At 44.9% G+C, this 13,834-nt stretch overlaps 1 protein-coding gene across 6 annotated transcripts in view; it reads left to right on the top strand.

The window, feature by feature from the left end:
* Positions 1-13,834, top strand: part of C12H8orf58 (chromosome 12 C8orf58 homolog) — a 39,723-nt gene that overhangs the window by 4,165 nt on the left and 21,724 nt on the right. For 4 of the 6 annotated variants that reach the window (XM_061592990.1, XM_061592995.1, XM_061592991.1 and 1 more), the window contains exons 1-2: positions 2,433-2,541; positions 11,829-12,490. In XM_061592990.1, coding sequence (XP_061448974.1) covers positions 2,448-2,541; positions 11,829-12,490 — 756 coding nt within the window. In that variant the 5' untranslated portion in view covers positions 2,433-2,447. Of the gene's footprint in view, positions 1-2,432; positions 2,542-11,828; positions 12,491-13,834 lie in introns of those variants that run through there. The other 2 variants (XM_061592992.1, XM_061592993.1) reach the window with 1 other exon arrangement.

Raw genomic sequence — 13,834 nt, forward strand, 5'->3', positions numbered from 1 at the left:
TCATTTGGTTGAACCACATTGCGACTGGTCCTGTGAAGAGGACTTGGGCCTTTGCTGGTCTGCATCTGTTCCATTGTCTACAGGTTTGTTATGCAAACATGGTATGGTATACAGCATTTGTTATGCAAGCATGGTATGGTATACAACATTTGGAATCTTGGGAATTTTGGCTTTGATAAAAGTTTCTAGTCCTCATGGCTGTAGAGAAAAGGTTGTGTGATGAACCTTTGACAAAGGCTCAGATTAGAGGCTTCAGTGATCCATGGCCTTTATCTGTTAATGTTATTGGCCATCTAACTTCAGTGTCCCAGTTCTTTGCACATCACTCTGCAAATACAGTCACACCTCAGTTAACAAAGCAGATGCGCTCCTGGACCTTATTTCTTTAAAAGAAACTTTGGTACAAGAGGTAGGAATAACATGGAAAGAATAGGGTTCCTACACCCACTCATAGATGATGGGGCCAGCTTCAACAGGGGCTTTAAAGGTTTTCTTCTCCTCTGAATCTTATTGGATCCTTACCTCCCCAGCCCTGGGAGAAAGCAAGAGATCTCTTTCATGCAAAGCAAACATACTGACTTGTCAGTTTCCCCTAGCAAAGCAAAGGTACAGGTTTATCAGTTTATTGATAGCAAAGCAAAGAAATACAGCATGCTGGTCAGTTTCACCTTAAAGCAAAGACACCAGCCTGAAAGTTTATCCATAGCAAGCAGATCAGTTTCACCTTTAAAAGAAAAAAAGCCTTCCTTAAAAGGAACTTCATTCCTGGAGGATTCCTTAACTGAGGTTTTACTGTGCATTCCAAGAATGGGAGAAATAGTTAATTTGATCTCGCACCACTTCTAAGAGACAAGGTCCATCTGTTGTAGCGCTGGACTAGGACCTGGGTTCAGATCCTTGCTCAGCCATGAAGCTCATTGGATGGCCTTGCACCAGTTGCTCTCTCCTCTTAGCCTACCTGCCAGGTGGTTGACTGGATAAAATGGGATAATTCTCCTCTCCCAGATGAATACTGATCTGCTGTCCTTGGACAAAAGGTTGAATACAAATGTACCACTATTCTAGAGGTGATGTCTGTCTCATAAAACAGGAACTATGTTGATATAAAACCAGTGCACAGAATAGTGGACAATGGCAATGGCAGAAAAAAAAATCTGGGGCACAGAATGGACAAAGTGCATTTTCATGATTGGGTGAGCTTTGTCCCAAATGTTAAGATCTCTGAAAGAGTCATAACAGTATATTTCACTTGAACTCTCATATACTAAACCTATTTTCTCTGAAGGTCTATCAATTTTGGTAGAAGTTAAATATTTTTCAAGTGATCATGTTTAGGATTTCCAGAGGGATAGTTTTTTTGTGGCAAAACCACCATGGAGTCTTGTGGCACTTTAAATGTACCCGTCTTTGAGGTGCCACAAATGGTTTAGGATTGCAGGCTGTTGTTTTTCCAGCTTCCAGCTCATGATTCAGTTATAATTTGCATGTGAGAATAGCCTTTTCCTCAGGTTACCATGAGGGTTGGGAGATATTTGGGTGAGTGCTTGACACCCCCCCCCCCAAATCCCCATTTCTGGCTGGCTGTGTGAGCAGACAGTTGGTTCCTGAACTGGACCACCTCTTATTTTAGAAGAGGCAGTTGCAGGTTTTAATGCTTGCATTTGGGGGGGGAGTATTCAAGGAGAGAGAGGCTCAGTTCATCTCCTTGACATGCCCATTTTCTGTTTGCATGGGATTTGGGTTCTTTGTGTATGGAGGAGCATTCAAACAAGCACATACACACACCCCTCTATAGCCTGAAGTAGTATATTCCAGGAACACTTCTATCCTGTGATTCTGTTCACTCTGAGCTGGTCCGGAGATGAAATTAAACCACATGAGTTCTTGGACTAGATTATCAAGGCCTAAATTTCCTTTGACCCTATTTTTAAAATACAATGGATGTGACAGACTAGCTTGACCACATTGCAAATCACAGGAGACTGTCTGCAGTCCAACATATTTACCTGGGAGCAGAGTTTGGAAGTAACTAGTTACAAATAACGAATTACTTGTAATTTATTGCTTTTTTGAGTAACGAGTGGCTAACTTCATTACATTTTGCTGGTAATAGAACAAATAGTAACTTCATTACTTTTGAACTGTAACTGTAACATTTCCAGAGTTACTTTTGGGCGTTACTTTGGGGGGGGGGAGCCAGAGAAGTCTTCTGCTCCTCTGATTTGTGGATAAAAATCATGCTTCAAATTGGGCTTCTGTGCAGCGTTGCTCTTCCCTCGTGTTCTATGGGTGCTTAGGAGGTGACGAGGGAGGAGGTGGAGAGCGAGATGGGGTGGAAAAAACAATTGTTTAAAATGGACAGGTGGGAGAAAAGAGCTGGAGGGCAAGGAGGCAGCAGAAAAATGGATATGAAGAACTGGCTGCGGACGTGAGAGAAGACGACGGGTATGTGTGTGTGGCACACAAAGCTCGAGGTGGCTTCTGTCTCCCACCCTACCTCTCCTCTCTTACTAGCAGAGAGACGCAAACCACAGCTTCAGGGTGAGTGAGGGGCAGGCAGAAGTTGCAGCAGCAAGCAGCCAGGGTCCTGAAGAACTGCTGCTTCCAGTTTTCTTTCCTGCCCTTCCTTTCTTTCTAACAAGTAGTATGCATCTTTGTCTTATGAGGCAGATATTCCCTGGAAGCTCATTTGTGCAAATCCTCCTCCCCATGGCAAATGCAAAGAGTTTCAAACAGGTACTTGTCCAGGCACTTGTTAAAAATGATTGTATAGCTGACTTAAAAAGGTAAAGGTGTCCCCGCACTTATAGTGCGAGTCGTTTCTGACTCTTAGGGTGACGTCTTGTGACGTTTACTAGGCAGACCGTATATATGGGGTGGGATTGCCAGTTCCTTCCCCGGCCTTTCTTTACCCCCCAGCATATGCCGGGTACTCATTTTACCGACCACAGATGGATGGAAGGCTGAGTAGACCTCGACCCCTTTTACCGGAGATTCGACTTCTTCCGTTGGAATCGAATTCCGGCCGTGAGCAGAGCTTCGGCTGCGTTACCGCCGCTTACCACTCTGCGCCACGGAGGATATTTTTTTAACTGACTTACAGTACAACATATACAAGTCTACACAGAAGTAAGTCTCTTTATGTTTAATGGAGCTTACTGCCAGGTAAATAAAATTGGGTATAGGATATAATTAGGCAAGATAAGCACTGGTTGAAGCTGTACCAATTAGTGGGTGGGGGGAGAGAAAAAATATGACCCTTTATAGTACAAAGATGCATCAGTCTGGTTAAGGCAAGTAAAACTTGGTTCATGTAATACAAACTTGCAATCCAGTACTTGTCTACTCAGAAGTAAGTTCCATTGGGTTTAATGGGACTTACTCCCAGGCCAGTGTGTATTGTGTACACACCTGGGAGTAAGTCCTATTGAACCCAATAAAGCTTACTTCTGAGTAGATATGTATTGCATTGCAGCCTTAGTTTCCTTCTTTCTCATTTTAATTCTGCCTTCTATATCTTCACAACAGCCCTGTGAGGTAGGTTAGCCTGAGAGTTAGGGACTGGTCCAAGGCAATAAATAAGCAAAACCAATGATGAGTAAAAATTTAAAATGTGAAAATACTCATGCTCAGAGTATTTTTGTCTCTCTTTGTCAAGGTTTAGTGTGTGGGTTTTATGTCTACTGTCTCATAAGTTCCTTTTGTCTGAAAATGTCGTATTTCATAGTTACAGATGTTCTTTTTTTTTTAAAAAAATGCCCAAATTCTGTGGTTGTTGTTTTTTTACTTGCGTTCTTTGCATGGTTTAGGGGTGGCATTGCAGGAGATCAGGCTCTTATGGACAGCTGTGGGGCAGGTAGGAATTAAATGGAATAAGCCTTTTTTGTATGAAAATACAATTATGGGGAAAGCTTCACCTGTTAACATTCTATCTGGCAGACATCTTATTACTAGTGAGTGCCCCCTTCCCTAGATTTATTCTGATTTGTGAATGCCATGACCATTGCCATTCCCTCCCCCCGTTTATCTTTGCAACAACCCTGTGAGGTAGCTTAGGCCGATACAATATATGTACATAAGTGGCAGTTGGTAGTTGTAGTTGGTACAGCATTAATAAAGTATAGCCCCTGAAATGCTGAAGTGTAGTTCCCAGTTCCTTATTTGTTTGAAAGTTAAAAGCACTAAAAAAAGAAAAGTTCACAGCTACAGTAACTCCAAGCCAAAGTCAACATGTCTCTGAACACCAAAATATATGTTGGGGTACCCTGTATCATATATTGCTGTGATCTGGGGAGTCTCCCCACCAAGAATAACAACAAATTTATTCATTCAAAATTATCAGGCTTCTGAAATGCTCATAGATGCATAATGATGTCATAAAATCATAAAAAATAACAGTGTTCTGGGCCAGGACAACTCATACACCCCAGGAAAGGGGAATGTGCCCTCTACAAGATGCCAGTGCATCCTGCCTGGCCCAGAGCTTTTGCTGGGTGCAGGGCAGGGATAAGGGCATCTCTGCACAACCCAAAGCAACAAAAATATGTAGAAAACAATAAGAAACTGGGGGTGCCCATCCAGAAATCTGCACTGTGCCAGTCAGTAGTGTAGTGGTAAATTCAGAAGTGCAGGGTCCCTTCATGATAGTCTCAGCCACAGCCAGACTCCCCTCCCCCCTTATTTTCCTCCTGGGTTGAGAATGAGGTCCTTGTTAATGCCTTCTTCCACAACAACTGATGTCCCTAGGAGACTATCAATATGAAAGGGGAGAGTATTAGCTACTGAAAAGAGTCTTCTCAGTGGGTGACTCACCTCCTTTCACTCTGATTGGCTCCAATCAGCAGAAGAGGACAAGGAAGCATATTAGAAGCCTCTTCTCAGTGGTTAACACACACCCCTTTCATGCTGATCAGCTCATATGATGCTGGAGACATAGGGACCCTGCGCCCAAAAAAGTAAGGGGTCTAGGACTCCCTGAGCCCCTGGATAGCGACACCCCTGCTGCCAGGACAAATCATACATCCCAGGGAGGGGGAGGGTGGCCTCTACAAGATGCCAGTACTTCCCACCTGCCCTATAGTTTCTGCTGGGCGCAGGGCACTCATAAGGTCATCTGTGCAGGGCCACAAGTTAGTCAGCTATTATTTGATTGATATCCTGCCCTTCGTCCCAGCAGGAGCCCGCAGAATTATCCTTGTTAATATGCCTTCTTGCTTCCCATGTGTACTTAGAAAGCTCGACTTCTCCTGTAAGAGCCTGCCCATATATTGAGATAATCTGTTGAGCCCTATCTTAAACTGCCTCAACTTTCAGAGATGGGCCTGTCCCCAACAGTGCAGTGCCCTCCACAAAGAAAGATGTTTTTGAGTGCTTTTGGTGCCTTTGCTGCCCTGGGCTCCTTCTGGGAGAAAGGGCAGGATATAAATGTAATAAATAAATAATCAATAAACGCTGTTCTTTTTCAAATGTTAGGTGAAAACTGTTTTATTTATTAAAGCCAACAGCAGTTTTTAATTGTGGATGGCTGCTTTTAAAAAAAATCTGATTAGTGCAGCTATTTTTAAAATTTATATGTGGATTGTGAATTAATTTTGCTCCAGTCTTGGCACTCTGTGTGAGTTTTCATAAACTGCCTTAAACTGGAGTTTGATGGAAAGCCGTGATTAAAAATATAGGGCAGTATCCAATTAAACAGTTTGCTAGGGCAAGGAGTTTTAGCTTCATAATGGAACATCCCCTAAAATCTGTTCTGGGATTTCCCCCAATCTTCCAGAGCAGATTTACAGGGTGTGCAGGGGGATGCAAGAAGCTAAGAGGGCAGGGAAGTTCCAGAGCACAGCTTAAACTCCTTACACTAGTGGAACTTCTTTAGCTGGATCTTGCTGATACAGTTTAAAATGTGTTTTCCAGAATTTCAAAGCACAATACACTGCAGGCAAAAATTGAGACCTGTTTCCCAAATATTGGAAGTAAGTCCGATTTTAATGTAGCGTCCTCCCAGATCAGTGTAGTTGGGACTGCAGCTTAGCTGGAATTTCATTGCTCATGAGTTGTCAGTACTGATATTCAGAAAGCAGGTACTGGTATTACCAAATAGGTACAGTAGGAGAGAGAGGACATGAATTTTGGGTCCATGCCACCTGGAGAGCTTTCAGGCCTTGCAGATCAAACAGCTCATCTCTAATTTCTTCAGAGTCCTGGTCTCTTCTCTCTCTCTTTCTCCCTTCTCTCCCACTGAGAGCATTTGGCTGACCGAAGAGAGTGGAGGTCTCTCTAGCAGGACCAATAGGGATGACAGCTCTTGATGGAACTGTGCTGGTCTCGCTGGTTGCAATTACGATGCCCCAAATTGCAAGGTGATGGCAGATGGACTCCTGCTGTTGGCTTTTCCTTCCGTAAATAGCTTTGCAGCCAACCCAGCTGTGTCCCTGCAGGGCTCTCTTTGGGTAGTGCATTCTTCTCCACTTGAGTGGAATTGCAAGGTCCAGCCAGGCTGATAAAAAACTAAGATAGGCTTGTGTTTATGTTCTCAGGATGCTAAAAACAAAGGAGGAGAAGCAATAATGTTATTGTTATTGGACTCTGCATGTCTGGGAACCGTGTGTGTGCATAGGATAGAACTAGCAACTACATAGGGCCCTTCCCAGTAGAGACCTGATGCAATGTTGATCTTGTGTAGCACTGAATTATTGGCCGCATCTGCACCACATGTTTAAAGCACTATTATGCCACTTTAAACAGCCATGGCTTCCCCCACAGTATCCTGGAAACTGTAGTTTGTTAAGGGTGCTGAGAGTTGTTAGGAGACCCCTCACAGAGCTACAATTCCCAGCACCCTTAACAAACTGCAGCTCCCCAGGATTCTTTGGGGAAGGCATGATAGTTTAAAGTGCTATAAAAATGCTTTAAATGTAGAGTGTGGATGTGGCCATTATTATTTGTTTATAGAGTATCATCAGGGCGCATGACCAGGGCCAGCTCCAGACATGCCAGGGCCCTTGGGCACCAGCTTGCTCCGGGCCCTGGCATGCGTGTGTGTGTGCGCGCGCCTGCCTACCTGTCTCTCGCAGGGAGGGAGCTTTTTCCATCTGCCCGTTTGCTGGCTCCGTCTTTCCTGTCTTTTGCGGCTGCGCAGGCTACTACGTGCGCTCATTGCTGGCATCAATCAAGATGGCGCCAGAGGCTTCAGCCTCTTATTTATTTATTTAATTTGTATGCCACCCCATAGCTGAAGCTCTCTGGGTGGTTTACAACAATTAAAAACATTAAAAACATTAAAAACAAATATTAAAAACATTAAAAACACATTTCCTTAGGGAAACCTTGGCCGCCATCTTGGTTAATGGCAGTCCTGTGCGTGCAGCCTGCGCAGCCTCAAAAGATAGGAGAGACGGGCGGGTGGAAGAAGCTCCCTCTCTGCGATCCATGGCAACTACTCTGCTGTGGATCGCGGAAAAGGAGCGCTACTCCTCCCCCATCCTATTGAGAGGTCCTTCAGGGGCGTCTGTGGCTCCAGGGGCCCTTGGCCAGGGCCCAACCTGGCCGCCCTTTGGGACCGGCCCTACACATGGTGCTTTACAGACTACAAGATGGCAGGTCCCTGCTCTGAGGAGCTTACTATCTAAAAGTCAATGTAAGAGACAATGGAGGAAAGGTTTTAAATAGAGAAATAATATGTGATTGTTTCAGTTTTAAAGGAATTTGGTTTTTTGGCAGGCCAGGGATAGATATAAATATACCCCTTGTTTCTCTCTCTCTCTCTCTCTCTCTCTCTCTCTCTCTCTCTCTCCCCCCCCCCCCCAGTAGTTTGGAATGGTGTGGGTTGAGCACCATGCACTCATTCTGTCTGTGGGCATGGAGCTGATGTTTGTATGGACAGACAGGAGTACGATTGCTGTATGCCAATGGGCTCTTGGTGCACATGGACACTTGATTGGGGAGCAATACTTTATTATTGGGCTCCTCCTGGGAGGAAGGGCAGGATATAAATCTAATAAAATAAATAAATAAATGTTATTATGAATTGGTTGCATTTTTGCATTCGTGCCCCAAAGCAACTTACACAGTAAAATAAAACAGACATTAACAGCAGATAAAACAACGGTGCATAGAAATGAAAATCTCATCCAACAATGTATTTAGAAGGAACACGTTCTGTCCCCACCCCACTTAAAGTATGAGCACAACAAAGGCCACTGACATATCTAACTACCCTCCCAGTTAAAAGCCAAAAGTCTCGGCAAATAAGTATGTTTTTGCACGGCGCCTACAAACAAGACAGAGATGGCACCAGGTGTGCTTCCCTGTGCAAGTGGTGCAGTACATGAGTTCTTGTTACAGAGATGTCACCCAGAGACTGAGGTCTTAACTTCTGCATTTAAGGCCTATGTCAGCTTGTAGCTAAAAATGGAGGGAGGTCCTGCTAAAATTCAGCCCCCTCCTCTCTGTTAACTAGTACACAGGGTATAGACCTGTCAAAAGCATTGCACCTTATATATGCTGGAATCTGTTGCAGCCAACGGAATCCTGGGATTCTCAACATAATTTCTTTTCTAAAACAGTCAAGTTTCTAGACCTCATTGTCTTTTGGGGACAGGGATCTGTGTCCTCCATTTTTATGTTTTGCTTATGCCACATACAGTTAGTACTATATGTATTAATAACTTGAAAGCCTGCCCTAACATGCTGTGCAAATCCTTTTCCCGTGGCCACAATTGGCAAAAATGGACACACTGTTTGAATAGGGTCTGGGTTATTATCTTACTTAACAGATTCTGTTTGCAGAAGTTGGGTTTGATGCAGAAAACTAAAATTCCTATGCCAGCCCCCACCCCGCCCCTCAATTGGGCCTCCTCTACCATATCTGATTCAGACTACAAGTTTGAGGGCACACTGCTGCAGTCCAGGGAGACCTCTAAATTTAAGGGAGCTCACCTGTATTTCTGGAGACTGTGGCCCTGATTCTGGATCCCGTGTCTATGAATGCCTGGGTTACTGTGAGGCTCCTTTAGATAAGGACTGTAAAATAGGCTTGCGTGCTAGCAGTGCTATGGAAGTAATACTGACTGTGGCTAAGTGTTCCATCGCTGACCTGGGTGACCCCACAACCTGGAATGCAAGGAGGTGGGAGTGAAGAAACACCTAATGCAAAAATGGGGTGTAGTCACTTTAAGGCAGGGGAAGGCAGAAGATAGGTCTCTGGATGATCTGCAGTAGTTTCAGACTCCGAGTTATTCAACGACAGAACAAAATCTCATTTTTTCTCTCATCTAAATTAGGTCTCTGAACTGAAGAAACCTTTGGAGGAAAATTAGGTGTTATTTACTGATTGATTTTTATTTTTATCCCACCCTTCGTCCCAAAGGAGCCCAGGGTGGCAAGCAACAAAACAGTAAAAACAATGAAATATAAAGCAAAATTTAAAAACACACTGAATTGTCACGCTGCAAAAGTGCGTGTGTGGTCCAATACAACACCAAAAGCAGGTTCAGGTATAGAAAAGATCCAGTCACAGGCAATGATTTCTTTTAAGAGTCTTTACTGAGACATTTAGAGTTACAACCAGCTTCTTCCACATAAACGCTACACCCCCACGTACTTTCGGTTTCTCTCCAGCCTTATGTAGATAAGAGTGCCCTTGTGATGGCACAGCTGCCATCGACGGCCTTGGCACCCTTCCCAACCGACTTAACCCCATAAGAGCAGGTTTGTCCGTTGCTTTCCTCTCTGTGAGGAACACACACATAACCTGAGAGCCCAACATGAATATCCTCATAACTAACTTTCAGTGTATCTCTATGTCCGTGCCAGTCAGTAAGTGTCAAAAATAAAAACCGTCCATGTTGTTGTACACAAAAAGGCTTAGGAATGGCCTTTTTTTGGCTTACGTTGCATATATGGGTGGAGGAGAGTCCTGTTTCTGGAGAGGCAGAGCTCAGAAAGGAACATTCCAATGATGCAAGTGACATATCTTGTATGTAGCTGGAGTGGTCTAAAGACATGCAGTGCAGCCACCTAGCTGAAGTTAAGCAGGTCTGGGTCTGGTCAGTGCTGGGATGGGAGACTGGTGGGGGGGTGGATGGGGAAACGTGTATGTGTGCACCACTGCCTGCAGTTCATAACAGGAAGGAGGGACAGAAAAGTAACTATTTAATTGATTAACTCTGAAAGAAAAGATAACTTATAAGTGGCCTAACTACCCCCAAATTTTCCCATGGGGTGGGGAGAATGAACTTCTGCCATCTTTTTTTCTTCCTGGGCCCTCACACTTCCCTCACAGAAGAGGGAATTTTAGCAGGATCAGCTTCTCCCTCCTTTTCCCCCTTTTAATCTGGTACCACTGGCGGGCCCTGGTACCCCTGTTGAAATATACGTTTTGTCATTTGTCATCTGTTGCATGTCAGGTTTAAGATGCCAGATCGCAACTTAAAGATGTTCTTGTGTCTTTTAAATGTTCCAAGAATCCTAGGAGATAATAAGGCCATTGTACTTCCTTCCTCCCTTCTGTGTCCCCTTGCCTACCTTCCTCCGCCCCCCCCACTTACTGTGGGATAAAAGGGGGGGTCTTGCTCGCCACACCAGAGGGGACCAAAAGTGCAGCAACCACTCTGTTAAATTCTGCATCTCCTGATGGCAAATTGGCAACCCTCGTTGCATCTACTTCTCTGTTAGCAGGGCTAAATTAGCAATACCAGAGGTGTTGAAAACCTTTGCATAGTGGTTGCAGGAGTAAGCTGCGAAACAGGAAATCTCTGGTTCAGATCTCTCTTGTTTGCCAAGAGCTTCTTGGGTAATCTTAGGCAAGCTGCATTCTCCAAGCCTCCGGTCTGCACTAATTCTGGATAATATTCCTTGCCTTACAGGGCTGTTTGTAAGGATTACTGAAACAATGTCTGTGAATGACTCTGACCGCTCTTTAAAAGTCCTGTGTAGTATCGGTTTTCTGTGACCACCTCCTTTTGAACACAGTGCAGTGTTTTGCAGAGGAAATGTAGGAAGCTGCATTATACTGAGTCAGACCATTGGTCTGTCTATGTCAGTATTGTCTACACTGACTGGCAGTGGCTGTCCAAGGTTTCAGACAGGGGACATTCCCAGCCCTACTTGGAGATGCCAGGGATTGAACCTGGGATCTTCTGCATGCAAAGCAGATGCTCTACCAGTGAGCTACGGACCTTCCCCTTTTCTCCCCCCCCTTCACACTCTGGACTCTCCCCACTCAGCCTGAAATGAGGCTGAGGCCACAGATTGCCTATCCCTACTTTTTACAGGCTAATAAGAAGAAAACTGGCCCTTGCCCCAAGGAAGTTACAAAACCACTTTCTTTGGCAGAAACATGTATCTCAATCACCAGACTAAGTAAAATGTCTATGGGAGGAAAGACTGTCAGGAAAGGGAAGTGTGAAGGTTGCTTGGGGTGTAACGTTTGCAAAAAAAGTCTCTCTGCCTCATAGCCCCAATTATATTTTTTTAACAAACTACTGAGAGAAAAAAGACCAGTGGGTGGTACGTACAATTACAGGCCCATGTGTAGTTTTTCTTTTGCAAAAGCTGTTTTCCACAGATTCCTTTCTGCAACGTTTCCAACTCCTCCTCCTCTGCCACCCCTTGTCTGAAGGGAAAGCCAGCTCCTGCCTGAATCACATGTATGAGGAACATTCTTGGAATGCATATGTTGCAAGCAAGCGTATTTCCTTGGGACCTGGATGTCCTAAGGAGCTGGGGAGGGGAGCGGCTGGGGAGGAGTTATCTGCTGGGTAGGCATTATATTTACCTGGATCCAGATGTTGCAGTTTTCATTATGATGCATGCTTCCTTCTCAATTTCAGACAGTACCTGGAGCCCGACAGAGAGCTGTGTGGTGTTAACCTCAATCAGCATGTCCCAGAGGCTGCAAAATCTTCAACCGCAGTGGCCCCTCAACCTGGATGGCAAGAGAAGCAACCAGGAGGATAGATGGGGTGAGGCAGGATCCCTCAGAGAAGCCATTCCTCACGAGCTGGGCTTTTTGCCCACGAGTGGGAGGCTCCTCAAATCCGAATCGGAGGACTCTGGCGTTGAAATGGCCAGCAATGATCACTCTCCCTCCACCCCAGTGGGTTCAGAGAAAAACTTCTCCTTGGACTGTCTTGATGGCTTCCAGCCTTCAGTAGAAGACTCTCCTCCTCCTCCTCCTCTCCTCCAGAGCTGCCCCAAAGGCAAAGAGCCAGAGGACCTCAGTTTCATCCAGGATCGTGCCTACTGCCAGAATCTCTCAGTCAGTAAGAAGTTGGCTCAGGTGGTCCAGCGGTCTCAGAAGCTCTGTTTGCCTGGCCAAGCCTCCAGGCAGCTGCATCAGAGGCCCCAGAGCCTGGTGGACTTGGAGGGGCTGATGTCCTATCGCTTACACCGGCTGGCGAGTATGGACAGGAATGTGGATGCTGCTGCTGGAGAATTAATTCATGTGGTCTCTGGTCACAGCACCCCAGAGGAACGGAACCCAGAAGGAGAGGTAAGTGGAAAAAAGTTCTGGCTGCTCTGCTGTTTTAAGCCTGGCCAAATGCAGGTCTTGCTATTCCCAGGATCCTTTGCATTGGGTCTCCCAGGATCCTTTGCAGCAGGTGTTTCTTTTCTTCCAGGATTGCCTCCTATTTGGGGAAGGAGGAGTCTAAAATGGGCTGAAAATGTAGCTTTTGTTGACTAGCTGGCAGATGACAGTATAGAGAAAGTGGATAGAGATGCTAGAACTCATGGACATCCAAAAGCTACATGTTGGTAGATTCAGGACAGACAAAAGAAAGTACTTCTTCATACAGCGCACAGTTAAAGCATGGAGCTCACTCCCACAAGAAGCAGTGACAGCCACCAAGCTGGATGGCTTTAAAAAGAGGATTAGAGAAATTCATGCAGGATAAACCTATGAATAGCTACTAACTGTGATGGTTATGCTCTACCTCCATTGTTGGAGGTAGGATGCTTCCAAATATCAGTTACTGGAAATGGCAGGAGGAGAGAGTGCTCTTGTGCTCAGGTCCTGCTTGTGGGCTTCCCTAAGTGGCCACTGTGAGAACAGGATGCTGGACTAGATGGGCCCCTGGCCTGATCTAGCAGGCTCTTCTTATATTCTTATGAGAGTGCTAGGCATGCTCTCTTGGTGTGTCCTAATCTCTCTTCCCACTAGCTAGGTGGGGCAGTTTCGTATGGGAAATGCTCTCCATTCCACCCGATGACGATATCTTGTGTAATTGACTCTTGCTGGAATGTGTCGATGTCCTTGCCCTCTAATAACACACACGTATATACATACAGACATACAGACACTCTCTCCTGACCTGGTAGGAGGGCGGTGCTGAGACTGAAATCTCATTTGGAATTCAGGGCTTGATTCATCTGGGTTTGCATTAGCTATGTTTTTTTTTTAAATAGAATTTATTGACTTATGTAGACCATATCAAAAGAAAACAACATAAAATAAATCTAAACTCTACACCAAAGTACAAAAAAACACAGTACAGTAGGGCCCTGCTTCCCGGTGCTTTGCTTCCCGGCATTCTGCTAATGCAACGGCTTTGATTTCAATTTTTAAAAGCTGATTTTTCCGTTTTGTGACATTTTGCGACATTTTTGTGCGATGGCACCATTATATTCAATGGGGTTCCGCTTTACGGTGATTTCTGCTTTATGGCGGGGGTCCAGAACAGAACCCGCCGTATAAGCGGGGCCCGCCTGTATTTTGTTGTAGTTTTTCCTTAAACTACTAAAAATGAAACAATAGGGGAGATAATGTCAGAATAAATTTATACCCTTAAAAACAGGATCTCTACCACATTTGACTGAAATGGATTCCAAGGGTTGT

The sequence above is a fragment of the Rhineura floridana genome, chromosome 12 (genome assembly GCF_030035675.1).
Source record: "Rhineura floridana isolate rRhiFlo1 chromosome 12, rRhiFlo1.hap2, whole genome shotgun sequence".
Classification (NCBI taxonomy): domain Eukaryota; kingdom Metazoa; phylum Chordata; class Lepidosauria; order Squamata; family Rhineuridae; genus Rhineura; species Rhineura floridana.